Source organism: Hyla sarda, chromosome 1 (genome assembly GCF_029499605.1).
Source record: "Hyla sarda isolate aHylSar1 chromosome 1, aHylSar1.hap1, whole genome shotgun sequence".
Classification (NCBI taxonomy): domain Eukaryota; kingdom Metazoa; phylum Chordata; class Amphibia; order Anura; family Hylidae; genus Hyla; species Hyla sarda.
In genome coordinates, this window is record NC_079189.1 from 95,892,128 (window position 1) to 95,913,621 (window position 21,494).

A 21,494-nucleotide genomic window follows, 5' to 3' on the forward strand; every position below is an offset into this window, starting at 1 on the left:
GATTTTTTATTAAATCACAATTTTTTTATGTTTGATGAGAGGTTTTTCCTTCAGGCCAGGGGAGCTCCGATGGGGGCTAAGTACTCGCCATCGTTGGCAAATTTGTATATGATTTTTTGGGAAATCAATTATATTTTTACAGAAAATAATCCCTTTCATGAGTGCATCCAATGGGTGGGGCGTTATATAGACGACCTACTCATGGTATGGAAGGGTACAGTTAGTCAGTTTGAACAATTTGTTCATTACATTAATAATAATGATCTAAATCTACAGTTCACTGTACAGTTGAATAAAGAAAAAATAAATTTTCTGGACGTAACCTTATATGTGGATAATGATAGGGTCATGTTCAGACCGTATCGCAAAGATACTGCGACTAATTCTGTATTAATGGCAACATCGTGTCACCCGAAACATGTGGTACGGAACATCCCATATGGAGAACTGTGCCGTACTAAAAGAAATTGCACGTCCAATACCATCTTTTTAGATGAAATGAAACAACTTAATCAAAGAATGGTTGAAAGGGGCTATACAAAAAATAATCTAGACATAGCTAACAAGCGAGCATATGATAGAGATAGGAATACCCTGGTAACAAGTAAAAATAAAAATGGGAATGGGAACAAAAACTCTGTTAAAAAGAAAAAACCCACGTTCGTAACTGCATATAGTGCACAGTTTTTTACCATTAAACAAATTGTAACAAAATACCTACCGGTTCTTGAAGTAGATACAGTATTGAGAGAAGTCATCACAGGTGGTATTAATGTAACCCCTAGAAGAGGCCCAACATTGGGGTCAGTACTTTCACCCAGTTTATTTAGCAGTAAACCCAAGTCTGAACAGGGCAATATAAATTGGATGAAATATAAAGGAAATGTGGGCTGTGGACACGGCAGGTGTATAACATGTAATTATATGGAAAAAACAGACCATTTTACATCTTATACTACTAATATATCATATCCAATATTAAGCTACATAAATTGTAGTACGGAATATGTAGTATATCTTGCAGCCTGCACACAATGCAGACTGCAATATGTGGGATCTACTAGCAACCAATTAAAAGTCCGTGTCCGCAGACATATTTCAGATACCAAGGGTATGAAAGTAGGGGTATCTGCTTTAACCAAACACTTTAGTGAATTTCATGGAGGTAACACTGATACCCTGACCGTCAAAGGCATAGAGAGGGTTAAAAAACACCCAAGAGGGGGAGATCTTAGAAAACACTTGTTAAACAGGGAAACTTTCTGGATGTTTTGTTTGAAGACGATACATCCAGATGGATTGAATCGGAGATTGGATTTAATCACTGTTTATTAAAATTACTACTTATTGGGTTTACAGTATAAATATAATCCATTAACCCTTTTGATGAATAAATAAAAAACTTTTTATCGGAAGAGTTTTGTATTATAAAATAGTTTTCATGTATAACAATAATAATAACACATTAATAATAATATGAAGACAAAGATCTCAATACATGTATCTCTATTATATTTTCCCGGTGTGTCTTTTACTCAAAAGTACGTAATAGTATGTATATAATAAAGTGATGGACTATAATGTGGATAAATTCCGGAGAAAGTATCAGAGAGAATCCGGACCACATTTTCCAACATATCTGATTCCTATCAGTCACGTGATTGTTCACAAATACTATTTTAATGTGTCTTTAGTGTGAAGTCTTTATTCTATGACTAAGCGCATCTAAGCGCGAAACGCGTCAGAAAGACCACTTGTACCTGTTTGTCCTGTGCAACTTCAATAAACGGAAATAATTTTATTCGCATACCAAGTGCTGGACATTCGTTTGTGTTGGATTTACTGTGGAAGCCGGGGCGGTGCCGGCGGGTCCGAGACACAGGTGTGCGCATTGCAGGAGTGAGCTGTATCTTGCTTGGATACTTCATGATGCCAACATGTACTGTAACATACTAAGGCCGAGCATGATCCCCTCCCTTCAGATACTTTGCCGCAGGACAGTATTCCAACACAATAACAAACACACTTATAAGATGACCACTGCCTTGCTAAAGAAGCTGAGGGTAAAGGCGATGGACTGGCCAAGCATGTCTCCAGACCTTAAAGGGGTATTCCAGGCAGAAACTTTTTTATATATATCAACTGGCTCCGGAAAGTTAAACAGATTTGTAAATTACTTCTATTAAAAAATCTTAATCCTTCCAATAGTTATTAGCTTCTGAAGTTTTCTGTCTAACTGCTCAATGATGATGTCACGTCCCGGGAGCTGTGCATGATGGGAGAATATCCCTTGCATGATAGGAAAATATCCCCATAGGAACTGCACAGCTCCCGGGATGTGAGTCATCAAAAATCAGTTAGACAGAAAACAGCAACTCAACTTCAGAAGCTAATAACTATTGGAAGGATTAAGATTTTTTAATAGAAGTAATTTACAAATCTGTTTAACTTTCCGGAGCCAGTTGATATATATATAAAAAGTTTTTGCCTGGAATACCCCTTTAACCCTATTGATCATCTGTGGGACATCCTCAAATGGAAGGTGGGGGGAGTGCAAGGTCTCTAACATCCACCAGCACCTTGATGTCAGCAGAGTGGAAGAGGACTCCTGTGGCAACCTATTAGGGTCTGGTGTACTTCATGCCCAAGCGTCTCAAAGGGGTACTCCGGTGGAAAAAAAAAATATTTTTTAAAATCTTCTGGTCCCAGAAAGTTAAACAGATTTGTAAACTACTTCTATTTAAAATTTTAATCCTTCCAGTACTTATCAGCTGCGGTATGCTGCACAGGAAGTTCTTTTCTTTTAGAATTTCTTTTCTTTCTGACCACAATGCTCTCTGCTGGCACCTCTGTCCATGTCAGGAAATGTCCAGAACAGGACTGGACTGCTATTAGTGATGAGCGGCAGGGGCCATGTTCGAATCCGCGATATTTCACGAATATATGGATGAATATTCGTCCTAAGTTTACGAAATTTGCATATTCGCTATGTCCGTTCACTTTTTTTTTTACATGCAAAAATCATAATGAAATTCGTATAGTGCATGTGCGATTATATCTTTCAGCTAGCCAACACTATACCCTACCTATCTGCTAAACTAACCTACCCTGTCTAACACTATCACTTTTTTTTTTTTTTTTTTTTTTTACACTGTACATCATTTCTAATATTCATCATTACAAATATATAGCGCTATATTCTAAATAGTCGTGATATCGCGAAGTGCCGATATTCGCGGTAAAAATTAGCATTTACAATATTCGCACTCAGCACTATTTGCTATGGGGATTTGCTCCTACTCTGGACAGTTCCTGACATGGACAGAGGTGTCAGCAGAGAGCACTGTGGTCAAACAGAAAAGAAATTCAAAAAGAAAAGAACTTCCCCTGTAGTATACAGCAGCAGCTGAGAAGTACTGGAAGGATTAATATTTTTATATAGAAGTAATTTACAAATCTGTTTAACTTTCTGCCACCAGCTGATTTAAAAACAATTGTTTTCCATCAGAGTACTCCTTTAAAGGGGTACTCCACCCCTAGACATCCTATCCCCTATCCAAAGGATAGGGGATAAGATGTCAGATCGCCGGGGTCCCGCTGCTGGGGACCCCTGGGATCCCCGCTGCGGCACCCCGCTATCATTACTGCGCAGAGCGAGATCGCTCTGCACATAATGACGGGCAATACAGGGGCCGGAGCATCGTTACGTCACGACTCCGCCCCTCGTGACGTCACGGCCCGCACCTGTCAATACAAGACTATGGGAAGGGGGCGTGGTGGTCACGCCCCCTGCCATAGACTTGCATTAAGGGGACGGGTCGTGATGTCATGAGGGGCGGAGCCATGACATCACGCTGCTCCGGCCCCTGTATTGCCCGTCATTACGCACAGAGCGAACTCGCTCTGTGCAGTAATGATGGCGGGGTGCCGCAGCGGCGATCCCCAGGGTCCCCAGCAGCGGGACCGCGGCGATCTAACATCTTATCCCCTATCCTTTGGATAGGGGATAAGATGTCGGGGGCGGAGTACCCCTTTAGGGCAATGCTGGAAAATAATGGTGGTCACATAAACTATTGCCACTTTGGGCCCAATTTGAACATTTCCCCTTAGGGATGAACTCACTTGGTTACCAAAGGTTAGACATTAATGGCTGTGTGTGAGTTATTTTGAGGGGACACAACATTATACACTGTTATACAGGCTGTGCACTCACTACTTTACATTGAAGCAGATGTGTCATTTCTACAGTATTGTCACATGAAAGATATAATAAAATATTTACAAAAATGTGATGAGTGTATTCACTTATAGGAGATATTTATATATATATATATATATATATATATATATATATATATATATATGTATATATAATATTTTAATATTATGTTATTTCATTTTATATTCCTATAATTTTCCTTCCATGCATATGAGCTGTCAAATGAGCCATTATTAAACCCTACATTTCACTAACTTAATGGCCAGAAAAAACTTAGTCATCTGTTTTTTGCATTTGCAGTTCGTTACCACCTAAGAAGACATCCCATATCTTCTGCTCTTCAAATGTGTTGGCAAAAAGGACAGAATTCTCAAACAATACACAAAAGTTTCACATAGATGTACTGCATGTAGACAACACACGTACAACACAAAGCCATTAATATGTCAATGAAGTCAAATAAACGACAAAACACAGACTATAAAATATTCAGATGCAAATATCTATCTTCACTCTTATCTTTGGTTTATATAAGTGTCACTTTATTTGGACACAGTTCATGTTACCCTGGTGGTGTGGGGCTCATATATATAAGGATATAAAAAATGGCAGACATTCAAACTGTCTATGGTTTCTTTTAGAGAAAATACAATGCCCAAAGAACTTTTTGTGAAGTAAAATAATTTTTTTTCATGGATATACAAAACATTAACAATATTTAGGACACCAAATTTAGATTCCCACACCAAGAATGGTTTGCATATTTTTTTTCATATTGGTGCTAGGATTTAACAGGCCAGAGGGGTGTGAAACGTTCTTAAGAAACTCACGTTGCTTTTGGTCCCCATTTCAGTATTGAAATAAATGAAAGGAACCTACAAGCACCAAATAAGTCATAGCATGTTCTGACTGTAATGTGTAATCCCATTCTAAGGCCTCATGTAGAAAAATGGATCATTGGACCAATAAGAAGAACGGATACTAAAAGAGCTTGAGAGGGACATGAGGGTCATAAAGGCAGCAATAATATATTGTTACATATATGGAAGTCCATACACTAAATAAATAAATGTAGGGGACGGTATAATAAACTGACACTAAACTCCTACCCATGTTTCCATCTATCTTTTCTGAATTTTTTTAATCTGTAGAAATATGGACAGTGTTACGTATACATGAGTAGGATTTACCTACATGAGAATTATAACAATACTCAGTTGTTTCTCTAATTCCCATAAAGTTGTATAAAATGCCAGAATTGCCACGACATACAAACTTACCCTCACTAAGGTTATGCAATTGGTGGAGAATGGAGGATTGGGGTCCCCTGTTTCAGTGACTGGAAGGGGTATCAGTTCCCATATTAGATCATCATGACAATGGCAAAATTTGGGAAAACTAATTCCATTTACACTTCAATATACACTTCATGTGGGAGATTTATCAAAACCTGTGCAAAGGAAAAGTTGCCCAGTTGCCCATAGCAACCAATCAGCTCGCTTCTTTCATTTTTAACAAGGCCTCTGCAAAAGGAAAGAAGCAATCTGATTGGTTGATATGGGCAACTGGGCAACTTTTCCTCTGCACAGGTTTAGATAAATATCCCCCCATAATTTTAATATATTGTAAATTAAATACCTGAACATTCTCAGAAGATCCCAGCTCAAAACTTAAGGTGCCCATATATTGTACTTTAGATAGCTGTCGGATAAATGCATGTGTGTCGCTATTGCCTCGGAAACCTTCAGGCACACTTGGCTTGGCTGAGCATGCATGTGTTTCTGATATAGGGAGAGGGGAATAAGTAGCTAAAAAAACACCTGTGGGTTGTTTCCTTGGAGAACAATGAATTGACCATATTGAGGTCCAACTGCCCGATCCTTCTGTCCCCCTGAAATCAGCTTCCTGGGGAATGTTGGGCTAGACATTGCATGGGGAGTCATTTGCACTGAAATCAACAGGCCACCTTTAGCCTATGACTTCCTAATTTGGTACTAGAAATGTTTTCTTGCAGTAGGAGAACACTAGACATTTAAAATACAAGACGTTCAAGTTGTAACTGTGAAACAAATCAATAACGTATGACTAACAATGGGAAAAAGCAAAATAAATAATGTTACATACGTCAGATTTGAATCTCTTCATCCTCCTGTCATGAAGCTGAGGAACGAGTTGCAGCAAAGGATGCAGGACAGACGACTGAGAGGACATGAAGACAGACAAATGAGCAACAATGGACTCCTGGATGCACAGGATGTCTTCATCACCATTACATGGACAGACCATGCTGAACTGGACAAACACTGAACATGTCCTCTTACTCCGGATAACCCAGAGCCCAGACAAAGACTTGAGTTATCTACTTTTCTGGCCTCTGCAAACAATCCGTTGGGGGAGATTTATCTAAACCTGTGCAGAGGAAGAGTGGTGCAGTTGCCCATAGCAACCAATCAGATTGCTTCTTTCATTTTCCACAGGCCTCTAAAGAGGCCTGTGGAAAATGAAAGAAGCAATCTGATTGGTTGCTATGGGCAACTGCACCACTCTTTCTCTGCACAGGTTTTGATAAATCTCCCCCGAAATGATTTGCCAAAAGTCGCTAACCAGTCATGTTGTTGCTTTTATGACCAACCTGCACTCAAAAGCATAAACTGAAGCTCCTTGGCTCATAACGCAAAATGTTTAAATGTCTTTGTTTATAATGCTGGTGGCTTATCATGGGGCATAAGGGCCTTTAGGTGCCAGTGCATGGCAGTAACCCCCTACAGCTGCTTCCCTGTCTGCAATACAAAAATGACTGTAGAACCCTGACTGGTTGCAATCAGAAATATATATTTTTTTTCCAGGAGTTTTTATTCTCGAGTACTTTGTTTGTTTTTGTAGCAAGTATTAACCATATGGTAAAGTGTACCTGTCACTTCAAAAAAACTTTTGACATTTCCCTAAACCCTGACCTATTGTTGTCTCTACAACATATCAAAAAAGTATTTTTTATTTTTTTTTACATAGCCACATAGAGAAAAAAAAGGACTAGTGCTACATCTCACTTGGGGCGGACATCTAAAAGGGGTATTCCAGTGAAAAAAAATATATATTTTTTTCATATCAACTGGCTCAAGAAAGTTAAACAGATTTGTAAATGACATCTATAAAAAAAATATCTTAATCCTACCAGTACTTATCAGCAGCTGAAGTTGAGTTGTTCTTTTCTGTCTGACAACAGTGCTCTCTGCTGGCACAGGAACTCTCCAGAGCAGGAGAGGTTTGCTATAGTGATTTGCTCCTACTCTGGACAGTTACTGAGACAGACAGAGGTGTCAGCAGAGAGCACTTTTGCCAGACAGAAAAGAACAACTCAACTTCAGCAGCTGATAAGTACTGGTAGGATTAAGATTTTTTAATAGAAGTAATTCACGAATCTGTTTAACTTTCGGGAGCCAGTTGATATGAAAAAATGTTTTTCACTGGAATACCCCTTTAAATATAGGACCCAATGCAACAGACTTAATATTGCTCAGCTTACAGACAATTATTTACATAATTTTCTAATAAAACTAAACTAACTTGATCCTTATTTATGGTTTACAACAAACAGTAAGTTCAGGCTAGGAAGAGGCCTTGCCTTTAAAAGTATTTAAAATATATTGTGGGCACAGCATAGAGTGACACCACCAGGGCATTTCTGCTGTGGGGTCTGGAGTGGTGGTCGTGCTGTACCAGTAGCCAGTAGTGAGTATCATTTTATTTTTTTTCTTCCCTCCCATTTCTACTGCTTGAAAAATTCCCACTTTTACAAGCCAAGAATACCTCCTTAAGAGCCATATTGGGACCAAAAAGTGCTGACTTCAAAGCCGTGGTCACTTTGATCTATTTTTATTGAGCTGATTTACAAATAACCTATTAGATCTTATTGATTACATTTCCTGTCTGTACAATGATAACAGTACAACACGATTAAAAGTGACCATGCACATGTTTTTTACTATCTGGGCCCATAGAAGTGCTTTAGTGATTTTCATTGATATTGAACTGTTCGCTCCAATTGCAACGACTCTATTTTACATTTCTATAGTGAATACAACTGTCAATATAGCCACATAAATGTATTTACATTTTACTAAGCTTTACATAAAGATTTAGGGGTAGATTTATTAAAAACCTGCCTAGAGCAAAAGTTGCTGAGTTGCCCATAGCAACCAATCAGATCGCTTCTTTCATATTTGAAAAAGCCTGTGAAAAATGAAAGAAGCTATCTGATTGGTTGCTATGGGCAACTCAGCAACTTTTCCTCTGGACAGGTTTTGATAAATCTCTCCCTTGGTGTCCCTTTAAGACAGGGGTAAGGAACGTCGGCAACATCATTTTTTGTGGACCGCCAGTGGTTTACACCTAGAGTGCCACAAGAACCTGCTAGGACTGCAGCTGCATTTCAGTGGGGAAGATGATGACAGAAAACATTAGGACACCTTTAGCACCACCACAAGTGTCTTAGCACGTCCTAGGAGGAACACCCACCTCTAGTGATGCTGCCTATGGCCACTAGAGGCTGTGAGTATCTCTTCCTTTGAGAGGCATACAATGAGTGACATCAATGTGTACATTCTGAAGGTAGAGGCATTTATGGCTTTTAGTGGCTGCAGGAGGAAGCTGCCTGAGCCTGAAAAGCAGGAGTAGACACTGGTGACTATGAGGGATGGCAAGTTAAGTATGTGTGTATTTTTTTAACTATTAAAATATGGATATGTATATATATATAGGCAAACAGCCTACAGTTTGTACAACAGACAAGGTGGGTGGGGGGTTAGTTACAGCAATCCATGAATATAGTTGCGAGTTGTAACATCATCAATATCAGTCGTTAATTTAGACCAATACATGGAGGGTTAATTTCTATATATTAACCAATAGATCTCCCTAGGGGAATCCAAAAAAACACCCTATTTTCCCATATACATAAATTCTTTATGGTGATCCCACAAGCTTTAATAATACTAATAATATGTGCACTAAATGAAATAGAACCACAAACAGTTAAAAGTTTAGCAAAGTGGCAGCTCAGTATTAGTTATTGTATAGCCATTCTGTGAATGGAGGCTCTTAAGTCTCTCCTGTTAGCCAACCATCCTTATTAGTTTTGCTGGATGTGCCTGCAGTGCATGTCTCTGAAACGGAGCTGACACTGTGCTGTTAGTTTAAAATGTTCCCTACTCTGCCCCCCTCAACATGTTTCGCTGCTCCCACAGCTTTGTCAAGAGGTAGCGGGCATATGAGGGCGGGCGTCCGGCGTGTATTATTTATAGACTCCCCTGATAATGATCTGATGTCCTGCCAGCCTATCGTAAAAGACTTCCTTCGTGCTCCCTATTATGATTGGTTGTGGGTTTGATTGACACCCAGTAAACCTATTCCGATCATAGGATCTCCTCAACCAATCCTATCTCGGTATCGTCCCATGTATCCTGATTGGTGTAGGTCCTGTGACGTCACTTGCGCAGTCCCATCTGCGCCACAACTTGTACTTTATCAGTAGTCTTCTCACGAGCTGATGTGTATGGAGATTATCATATAATTATTCTCTACATAAGTATTTCTTTAGCAATGTTTGCACCCAGCAGGTACCTTGGAAAACAAATACTAATAAGGATGCCTAAGATATCTGCAAAACAGCATAGTGTTATACAGACAGAAGAAACTTGGATCTTGTTGCACAAAATCTAAAGTAACTTAATACAATTGGGTAATAAGTAAAATAACTTTTCCGTTCAGATTGGAATTCCAGAAGTTTTCCACCTTATCTCAGCATATCTCTACACACTTTACACTTAGCTTACTTTGCTTTCCTCCAGCATAACCATCAGTGCACCTTGGTAGACTACATTACTTAATCTATTATCACTATTGTACTATAAACAGTAATGTGTCAGCAACACCTTTACTGTGCATGCAAAGGGTGTAACCCTTATATTCCCTCCCTGTATTGTCGACCTGTTATCCACCATGTTGTGTTGTGCTCCCCATTAGCCCCTGCCAGTATCATGGGGCTTCTGCGTGGTGGTGAGTATTGTGTCATGTTGTGCCGCAACACTGTTAGACAGGGGCTAAATAACGTTTGGAGAAGGAGAAATTTAAAAAGAGACTTTAGCGGCAGAAGCACATAGTGCAGGTTTTTCCTGAGATGCCTGTTTGTGATGAACTTAGCAAGATGGGCCCATGAGATGGGGGGAGGTTAGGGTCTGCAGGAAATAGAAAAGAGATTGAGAGTGCCTAAGTGTGCCTTTTGAGATAATGCTGATTTTCCTGCAGAGTCTGTAACATAAACCTGTAGCATCTGGACCTGGACAACCAGTTTTTCTTCAAAATCTGAACCGTAAGGCTATGTTCACACCTTAGAATTTCCGAGCGTAATTCCGCATTGGAATTCTGTAAGTAGATATCGACCCAGCAGAGTCCCGTTGAATTCAATGGGATTCTGCTGTGCTGTGCACATGTCGTAATTTCTTTGCCAGATGTTTGTGGAACGGAAATTCCGATTTCCGTGTCTGCGGAAGGAATAAACCTGTTCCTTCTCTCTGCGGACTCCGCACGGAATGCATAGCCATCTATGAGAGGACGCATTCCCATGCTGGCCTAGCGCTGGCATATTATGCTGGCACCTGCAGACTCTGAAATGTCCGCACAGAGATTTTCTTTGCAGACACTGTGAAGTGTGAACTTGTTTGGATCTGGCCAGCCAGTTGAGATAAATCTATGTAGTTAAGCTATTAGACATTTTTGTTCCAAAAGTTTTAAAATGTTTTTTTTTTTTTTTTTTGTACTTGATGTCCTATTATTTTTCACTATGGAAACAACCATACATTTTCTGATCTACAGCATCCTGTACCTATTACACATATCTCTTCCCCAATGTTATTGATTGATTTCATGTGGTATGGCCCCAGGCCAGATATAATGCCATTCTTCCAATAATGATCCTGCAGTGTAGTAATATTTCTAGCATGGTTCTGCATCAAACACTTTCCAAGATATCTACAGGACTTCTATTGTCTAACACCCTATAAAATGTGAATCTGCTATGAGCTATAGTTTGGAGCTTTTTCTCTCCGAAACTGCAACTTACCGTGATGTCTGAGTTTCCTGAGTCATGACTCTTAGAATAATGAAATAAGAACTGTGCAGAAAAAAAATTAAAATGCTATTTTACTTCACAAAAAGTTCATTGGTTAAGGATATCTTCACAATCTTAGTGCAAAACTCACCCTTTTAGATTCCTCTTTTTCCTCTAAACCCTGTTAAAAAGAAACAAAGAACAGCTAAATTTAAAGTAAAAATAGCTCATAAAACATCCATCCATATATTGGCAAAATATTCACCAAAACTTATTACAATATATAATTAAAAGTGCAAAAAAAATATCATAATTAACTAGTCACCTGTATAAAAAAAAAAATCCAGCACTACTAGTACTCCTTAGGCTATCTTCACATCAGCATGATTTGTTCATGTTGTGAGTACTTAAAGCAGGAGAACGAAGGAGTTTGGTCTTCTGCCTTGCCTATGGCCATGCACTGAGGCTGAGAAGCTGAGGTGAACAGCTATATGCAAGTGAGCTTGCACTGGTCCTGGCTAAATGCCCCCCCCCCCCCTCCAATATTTTTTTTAACCAAGTTCGGTTTGGGTATGCCTCTTGTGCCCTCATTCTTAAATAAGTTGTCCAGGCTTTTAAAATTGATGGCTTCTCCTTATCAAAATTAGATCAGCAGGGGTGCAACTCAAGGCACCATAGTCTATTAGCTGTTCAAAGCGGCAGCAGTGCTCAGGCAAATGTCCCAGCCTCTTCAATGTTTGCACAGGGTCCTTCTTGCATTGCCAGACTATTGGTAGCAGTGGTACAAGGTACCTGTAAGTACCCACGTTAGTGAACAGGGCAAAATTGTGCTACCATGCACTGCCACCACCAAAGACAAACACATGTAAACCATTAAATGGCCGCAGCACTCACCCATGCTCTAGGTACCTTCAAAGAGGTGATCATCGGGGTGCTTGGAGTTCAAACCCCACCCATCTAATACTGATGGCCTGTCTTGAGGAAAAGCCATACATTTTTAGCCAAGATAACCCCTTTATAGGGGTTGCTACACTTGATCAAAAACAGATAACTTCTACAGCTCGGTCTGCTGACAATTGGTATTTCCAGGAGAAACTGTGGCCATCCACACAGTTCCTACTGGACACAAGGACTAGGGATAGGTGCTAAGATGACGGAAAATCTGATATTACATGGTGGCTTTCAAATGAGTTATCCCTAGATAGTGCAGGTCTTTGCAATGCCCCTATGAGGAGGTCCCCAGAGAAGGTGCCATACTGTATTAAGGAAACTGACAGATAAGATTGTTTACACAACCTTGAAAACTTAAAGGGGTGAATTTCCTGGCATACAAGAATATGTGTGGGACCTGTCAGTTTAATCTTTGCATTGTTGTAGATAGATTTTAGCTGACACCCCGTCTAATGAGAGGGCTTAGTTCATGAGCCCGCTCTATATGCGATAACCATCTAGTGGCGTAAATAGGCTTATTGGCGGTTATTAAAAGGTTACGAAATGATGAATCATATGCATAAAACTGAATACTACCAGCCATCATTTACTCAATGATACTAGGTACCCTGTAAAATATCCCAATATATGAGTTTTTGCACAAGTTTTTAATAATAATTAGATGTTCTGAAATCTTTTGTTTACCTGAGATTTTTGCAGAATTCCCATAACCATAAAGCAGAGTTCTTCTAGAGCACTTGATACCTGCACCATAAAGACAAGAAGTCCCATCAACGCTCAGCTCTATTTTTATACCATAGTAAATGGCAAAGATAATTAATAAGAACTCACCGCAGGCTGGGAATCTGACAGCACTGCAGAACATGCATCATCTATCTGGAGACACAGGGAAATCACAAAAAAGAATAAAACATGTAACCTGCTGACTGTAAGCAGTTTTGAACACAGCATTGTTAGGAAAATACACGCGTAAATTATTTAACAGCTAAAGACATTAACTATGTACAGTAAAACAGACCTGATTCCAGGTGGGCTTTACTAATGTATCAGGAGGGATGCTTTCAGTATAATGATGGTATATACCTAAAGAAGGCTGAATTTACATCTGCATTTATGTTTTTCAGCAGTATTCAACAAATAAACTCAAACATTTCCTTGCTTTTTTCCTTCCCTTTCTCTTTTTCTGTGTTCCCAACCATTAGAACTTGTTCTGTTGCAGTTCCCTTTCTGGAATTTCAAAGCTACATGTAGGACACTGTGTAGGGCACTATATGGGGCTATCTACTGTGAGGGGAACTACTAGGGGAACCAATTACCGTATATACTCGAGTATAAGCCGACCCGAGTATAAGCCGAGACCCCTAATTTCAACCCAAAATCCCAGGAAAAGTTATTGACTCGAGTATAAGCCTAGGGTGGGAAATACATCATCCCCCCCTGTCATCATCCAGACCCCCGTCATTAACACCCTCATCATCATCACCCTGTCATCATCCAGACCCTCATCATCATCACCTGTCATTATCCCCTTGTCATCATCCCACACCCCCCCTTCATCATCCCCTTGTCATCATCGCCACCCCCTTCATCATCATCCCACACACCCCCCTTTATCATCCCCACCCCCCTTCATCATCCCCTTGTCATCATCCCCACCCCCTTCATCATCCCCTTGTAATCATCCCACACCCCCCCCTTCATCATCCCCTTGTCATCATCCCACACACCCCCCTTCATCATCCCACCCCCCCCCCTTCATCATCCCACACCCCCCCTTCATCATCCTCTTGTCATCATTCGCCCGCAGTGGTCTTCAACCTGCGGACCTCCAGAGGTTTCAAAACTACAACTCCCAGCAAGCCCGGGCAGCCATCGGCTGTCTGGGCTTGCTGGGAGTTGTAGTTTTGAAACCTCCGGAGGTCCGCAGGTTAAAGACCACTGTGGCCTTCGACATCATCCAGCCCCCTCTCGCCCCCCTTTAGTTCTGTACAGTACTCACCTCCGCTCGCCGCTGATCCGGTCCTGCAGGACTGTCCGGTGAGGAGGTGGTCCGGTGGGATAGTGGTTCCGGGCTGCTATCTTCACTGGGGGCGCCTCTTCTCTGCGCTTCGGGTCCAGAATAGAGGCGTTGCCTGGACGATGACGCAGAAGTACGTTGGCAATGAACGTACCTCTGCGTCGTTGTCAAGGCAACGTGACTATTCTGGGGCTGGGCCCGAAGCGCTTAGAAGAGGCCTCCCCGGTGAAGATAGCAGCCCGGAACCACTATCCCACCGGACCACCTCCTCTCCGGACAGTCCTGCGGCACCGGACCAGCGCCGAGCGGAGGTGAGTACTGTAGAGAACTAAAGGGGGTGAGAGGGGGCTGGATGATGTCGAAGGCTGCAGTGGTCTTCAACCTGCGGACCTCCGGAGGTTTCAAAACTACAACTCCCAGCCGATGGCTGCCCGGGCTTGCTGGGAGTTGTAGTTTTGAAACCTCTGGAGGTCCGCAGGTTGAAGACCACTGTGGGTGGAGAGTTCACTCGAGTATAAGCCGAGGGGGGTGTTTAAAGCACGAAAAATCGTGCTGAAAAACTCGGCTTATACTCGAGTATATACGGTACTGTGTTGGGGCACAATTAGTGGCATAACTAGTGTGTGGAGGCACTTTTAGGGGGTGCCTACTGTATGGGGGCACTATTAGAAGGGTGAATACTATGTTGTTTGAGCAACAGTATTATTATGTGGGGCACTATACCTCTGCTCTACTCCCTCTCCTCACTAAAATCTAGCGCAGGCTTAAAGGGGTATTCCAGGCCAAAACTTTTTTTTATATATCAACTGGCTCCGGAAAGTTAAACAGATTTGTAAATTACTTCTATTAAAAAATCTTAATCCTTCCAATAGTTATTAGCTTCTGAAGTTGAGTTGTTGTTTTCTGTCTTACTGCTCTCTGATGACTCACGTCCCGGGAGCTGTGAAGTTCCTATGGGGATATTCTCCCATCATGCACAGCTCCCAGGACGTGACATCATCATTGAGCAGTTAGACAGAAAACTTCAGAAGCTAATAACTATTGGGAGGATTAAGATTTTTTAATAGAAGTAATTTACAAATCTGTTTAACTTTCCGGAGCCAGTTGAAATATATAAAAAAAGGTTTTGCCTGGAATACCCCTTTAAAGAGCCGCAATATCCTTGGCCATGAAATATCCTATATAACATTTTGCGAATGGATTAAGCGTCACATGGGAGTGTATCCACAGTCTATGAGTGTATCCACAGCGTATTTGACACTGCGGATACACTGTCAGCAGTCACAGAGTTACGGCAGAGTTAACTCCCTGCTGCCGTAGCTCTGTGTGTCCGTCCATGATCGTGGAAATCCCGCCAGCAGTCACCAGCTGACACACAAAGCAGGGAGCTGACTCCATAACTCTGTGACTGCCAGCATGGCATCTACATTGTAAAATATGCTGCGGATGTGCTCCTGTGTGGCCCTATCCTAGTAGGGTAAAATCTGGTGACAGGTTCAAACTGCAAAAAAAAAAAAAAAAAAAAACAACAACACATTTACATACAGTATTTGGAATTCCCACAGGTAGAGATGTCCATTGTATTAAAATAATTAATAATTATTGGTTCTGCATGGTGAACACTGTACTTGCAGAAAAAAAAAAAATCTAATGCTAAAATAAGGGTTCTTTTTTTTCCATTAAACATTGAAACTGCAGAAGAACTCTCTTTCTAAGCAAAATTCCATTTTAAAATTTCCCTTGTAAATTCCGTGCAGCTGGCAATGGGATTCCAATGCACAGTGCACACTGCTGAGTTTTCGAGGTGGACTTTCCACCCGGAAAATTCTCTCGAAAAATGAACTTATTCAATGTCCAGAGATTCAGTAGTGGGAAACTCGCCAAAGGGAATGTTCACATGACTGGATTTTCTCTATAATCTTTGCAGCAGAAAACCTGCAGCAAACCCTATTGAAGTCAATGGGTAGCAACAAAATCCACTGCGGAAAATCTGCTCATGTGACTGCACTTGGGCTTTGCTCACACATTACAGTTTTACTGTTTTTTTTCCAAAATCGAGGGAAAAAATTGTGCTATTGTGATGTCCCAGTACGGGATGGTGTGGCCCCCATACTTTCCTTCTGGCAGAGTCCCTGTATGTCCCCAGGGTCCCCCTTATAGTATCACCATAATGTATATATGTTTGTATTAGAAAAGTGTACTGTTTCTTTAATGTTTGAACCACATGGTTGTTACCCAGGAGGCAATAGTGACCAGGTGACCCCCCCCCCCCAAGTGACTTATGGGCTCCTTGCACAGCCCCGTATATAACCAGGGGATGGGCTACAATCTCTCCATTTTTCCATGCTCTTAGTTCCTGAGGTCCAGTGCAGTCAAGTTGTTCCAGTGTCTGTGTCCAGAGCATTGGAGGCCTTAAGCCTAAAGTCCTGCAGCCACAAGTCGGTCATCAGTAAGTCAAGTAATCTTATTGTCAGTCACCATCTCTGTCAAGTCAAGTCCATCTGTGTGGCCCGCACTAAAGTCAGTCTAACTACTACAAGTCCCATCAAGCCTGTGAGGTCCCCCTGTGTCACCTCCCTGGGATATTTGGCTGTACTGCAAAGACTATATCACCTGTCTTGCCTCAGTAAAGCTGCCGTTATCCTTAATCTGGCATTGATGTCTTCATTGCCCCTGCCTAACCCAGGATCAGTTGCCCACGCTCTGGCGTCACAACAAGAAGGGGTTAATACCATCTCCCCCTTGAGCCATAACATTTGCCCTGCATCTACCCTGCATTGCACCCCAACTCCACATTATTTTATTGTGATTATGCAAAACATAGTAAAAAAAAAAAATTTTTTACTGTGATTTGCATAATCGTAAAATAGCGTAGTTTTTGCAAAAATCACAGTAAAACCTCAATATGTGAACACAACCTAACACTGGCCAATTATCATTATGACTAGGGAATCATGATAATTTGAAATGGGGGCATTTTTAGGCTTAGTGCCTAGGGCAGCTGGAGATGTAAATACGGCCCTGTTGACAGGGACACTTCAAATCTTGTAACTGCTTTGTCAGGAGTCACTAAAGGACCCTGAGTCCGTGGAGGGGCCCCAACAAATTTAATCCTATACACCTTTAATCTGGCCATGATCATAGGGAATATCTCTCAAAATAAGATCATATCCAAATTACTGGAAATATGCTTTTAGTTTCAAGAGAAAATCTATATGTGAACTTACCCCATTCCACAGCTGCAGTTCTTCTGCTCTGAGGACAGTGGATGAAAATGGGGCACCTATAACACAAATTCAGAAAATAGCATCAAATATTTGAAATGGTACCATTTAACATAAGTGATATGCACTTTATTTGGTACATTACTGACTAGAAATGTGTTACTAACAGGGTCTCATTATCTCTGCATGATACAAAAAATGCAAATAAACCAGACAATAGGGGAGATTTAACAAAAAAGTTGTCTATAGCAACCAATCAGATAGCTTTTTTTTTTTTTTTTTTTTTTTTTAACAAAGCCTCTGAAAAATTAAAACTGGAATCTGATGAGTTGCCATGGGCAACTGCTCTACCGTTTTTTTTGCACAAGTTTTAAATAAATTCCACCAATACCATTTCAATCAATATACCATTTATTTCAAAATATGCTTCACAATCTATACCAAAAGTGTTATGACCTTCTATACCCATAGTTAGCTTTACCAAGGGTAACCACCATTTTAAGTTACATCAGAGATACAATATAGATACATGGAGTCATTATGTGTTTCATTGTGACAACCAAAACACTGTATTGGAAACATTGGCTTGACTAAAGACATAGCAGATTTTAAATGGGCACTGTCAGATTCAAAAGCTTTTTACATGTTGTACATCTTGAAAAAACATTAACCTTTCTAATATACTTCATAAGAAAATTTTATTTCCTTTTTATAGAAATCATGGCTTATAAAATCATGGCTTTATCCAAGCTGAAGCACAGGCATGGACAAAGTCCAGTAAGTGAGGGTGGGCTAGCACTCCTCTGTGTGTCAGATAGGACAGAAGAAAGCGCAGAGGATTCCTATCAGACAGGAGATAGAGCACCTAGGAGCGCTATCAGACAGGAGAGAGCACAGAGGAATACTATCAGACAGGAGAGGCACAGAGGAGTACTATCAGACAGGAGAGAGCACCTAGGAGCACTATCAGACAGAAGAGAGCACAGAGGAGTACTATCAGACAGGAGAGAACACAGAGGAGTTCTATGAGACAGGAGAGATCACAGAGGAGTCCTATCAGACAGGAGAGAGCACAGAGGAGTCCTATCAGACAGGAGAGAGCACCTAGGAGCGCTATCAGACAGGAGAGAGCACAGAGGAATACTATCAGACAGGAGAGGCACAGAGGAGTACTATCAGATAGGAGACAGCACAGAGGAGTACTATCAGACAGGAGAGAGCACAGAGGAATACTATCAGACAGGAGAGGCACAGAGAAGTACTATCAGACAGGAGAGAGCACAGAGGAGTACTATCAGATAGGAGAGAGCACAGATGAGTACTATCAGACAGGAGAGAACACAGAGGAGTCCTATGAGACAGGAGAGATCACAGAGGAGTCCTATCAGACAGGAAAGAGCACAAAGGAGTCCTATCAGACAGGAGAGAGCACCTAGGAGCACTATCAGACAGAAGAGAGCACAGAGGAGTACTATCAGATAGGAGAGAGCACAGAAGAGTACTATCAGACAGGAGAGAACACAGAGGAGTCCTATGAGACAGGAGAGATCACAGAGGAGTCCTATCAGACAGGAGAGAGCACAAAGGAGTACTATCAAACAGGAGAGAGTACAGAGGAGTCCTATAAGATAGGATAGAGCACAGAGGAGTGCTATCGGACAGGAGAGAACACAGAGGAGTCCAATTAGACAGGAGAGAGCACAGAGGAGTCCTTTCAGACAGGAGAGAGTGCAGAGGAGTCCTATCAGACAGGAGAGAGCATAGAGGAGTACTATTGGACAGAAGAGAGCACAGAGGAGTCCTATCAGACAGGAGAGAACGCAGAGGAGTACTATCCGACAGGAAATAGCACAGAGGAGTGCTATCAGAAAGGAGAGAGCACAGATGAGTACTATCAGACAGGAGAGAGCACAGAGGAGTACTATCAGACAGAAGAGAACAAAGAGGAGTCCTATGAGACAGAGAGAGCACAGAGGAGTCCTATCAGACAGGAGATAGCACAGAGGAGTCCTATCAGACAGATCAGACAGGAGAAAGCACAGAAGAGTACTATTAGACAGGAGATAGCACAGATGAATATTATCAGACAGGAGACAGCACAGAGGAGTACTATCAGACAGGAGAGAGCACAGAAGAGTCCTATCAGACAGGAGAAAGCACAGTGAAGTTCTAACAGACAGGAGAGAGCACAGAGGAGTACTATCAGACAGGAGAGAGCACAGAGGAGTACTATCAGACAGGAGAGCACAGAGGAGTACTATCAAACAGGAGAGGCACAGAGAAGTGCTATCAGACAGGAGACAGCACAGAGGAATATTATCAGACATGAGAGAGCAAAGAGGATTTCTATCAGACAGGAGAGAGTGCACAGGAGTACTATCAGACAGGAGAGAACACAGAGGGGTATTATCAGACAGGAGAGAGTACAGAGGAGTACTATTAGACAGGAGAGAGCACAGAGGAGTTCTATCAGACAGGAGAGAGCACAGATTAGTGCTAGCCCACCGTCACTTACTGGACTTAGTCAATGCCTGTGCATAGCCGTCTATGATATGGTGCATTCCTGAGATTCTCTGTGCTGCCATTCCGTAGTGTGAACATAGCCTAAGGCTTCAAGACAGTCTCTACCAGCACAACAGGGCTTAAACCATCTTGGATTCAGGGCGTACAGGTACACTCTTGTGCCCAAGTCCTTAAGGACCCAGAGCGTACAGGTACGCCCTGGTCCTGTTACCGGCGTTTAAAACACGCTCATGGACTCAGCGTGCATTAAACCCAGTGGGTCCCGACTGCTATCAGCAGCCAGGTCCCAGGGTTAATGCCGGGCATCACCGATCTGGCCAGTGCCCAGCATTAACCCTTTAGACACCTTTGATCGCGGCATCTAATATGAAAGTGAAAGAATCCCAGCAGCTCAGCGTGACGGCTGGTACATAGCCGTCACGCCTCCTCCCATAGACGTGAATGGAGGGGGGGGTGGCGGCCTGCATTGCCAGTCATCAGGCACGGGGCAGAGGTTGCTCCGTGCACCGAATGACAGGGGAGCCTTGCCAGAGATCTAACATCTTATACCCTATACTCCGCCCCAGACCTCTTATCACCTATGCAAAGGTTAGGGGATAAGATGTCTTATCGTGGGGGTCCCGCCCTGGGACCGTCATCACTACAGAGCAAACTGTCTCTGTGTGTGACGACGGGGCAATGCAGGGGACAGAGCATCGTGACGTCACGGCTCCGTCACCCTGTGACGTCACGTCCCGCCCACTCAATACAAGACTATGGGATGCTCATCCAATCACCGACTAAGGCAGGACATCACTGCTGCTGGTGACTAGCTGAGCTGCAGTCTGACACATCGACCCCCGAATCAAAGAAAAGGACCACATCAAAGGACAGGAGGCAAGTCCAGGTTTTTATTTATATTTATTTATTAAATTTTTTTTTAATGCTGGCAGCCTGTGCAGGATTATAAAGAAAAGTTCTATTCCCGAGTATCCCTTTAACCCCTTGGGGACAGAGGGTTTTCCAGTTTTTGCACTCTCATTTTTTCCTCCTTACCTTTTAAAAATCATAACCCTTTTAATTTTGCAGCTAAAAATCCATATGATGGCTAGCGCTACCAATTCTACTTTGTAATGACATGTCATTTTACCCAAAAATCTACAGCGAAACAAAAAAAAAAATCATTGTGCGACAAAATTGAAGAAAAATGCCATTTTGTACATTTGGGGGCTTCCGCTTCTACGCAGTACATTTTTTGGTAAAAATGACACCTTGGCCCTCATTTACTATTGCAAACCCGACATGTTTTGTCGGGTTGTTTGCCAGATTCTGTCGCATTGCGCCAGAAATTTTGTCTGCGCCAGATTTTGCGCCAGAATTTGCATCGAAATTGAAAAAACCCCGACTAACTCTCCACTTTGGTAAGAAAACCGAAAAGGGGGCGTGGCCACCAGGGAACGAGGGCGTGGTCTCCGA

The 21,494-nt window shown here is 41.8% G+C and overlaps 1 protein-coding gene across 2 annotated transcripts in view; it reads right to left on the reverse strand.

Annotated features, from left to right (window-relative positions):
• The window catches only part of NMU (neuromedin U), a 123,313-nt gene that overhangs the window by 28,736 nt on the left and 73,083 nt on the right, over nt 1-21,494 (reverse strand). The window contains exons 2-7 of one of the 2 annotated variants that reach the window (XM_056558278.1): nt 17,520-17,575; nt 13,107-13,151; nt 12,960-13,019; nt 11,476-11,505; nt 11,337-11,387; nt 6,344-6,418 (exon numbers count right to left, since the gene is read on the reverse strand). In XM_056558278.1, the coding sequence (XP_056414253.1) occupies nt 6,344-6,418; nt 11,337-11,387; nt 11,476-11,505; nt 12,960-13,019; nt 13,107-13,151; nt 17,520-17,575 (317 nt within the window). The remainder of the gene's footprint in view (nt 1-6,343; nt 6,419-11,336; nt 11,388-11,475; nt 11,506-12,959; nt 13,020-13,106; nt 13,152-17,519; nt 17,576-21,494) is intronic. The other variant, XM_056558286.1, reaches the window with a different exon arrangement.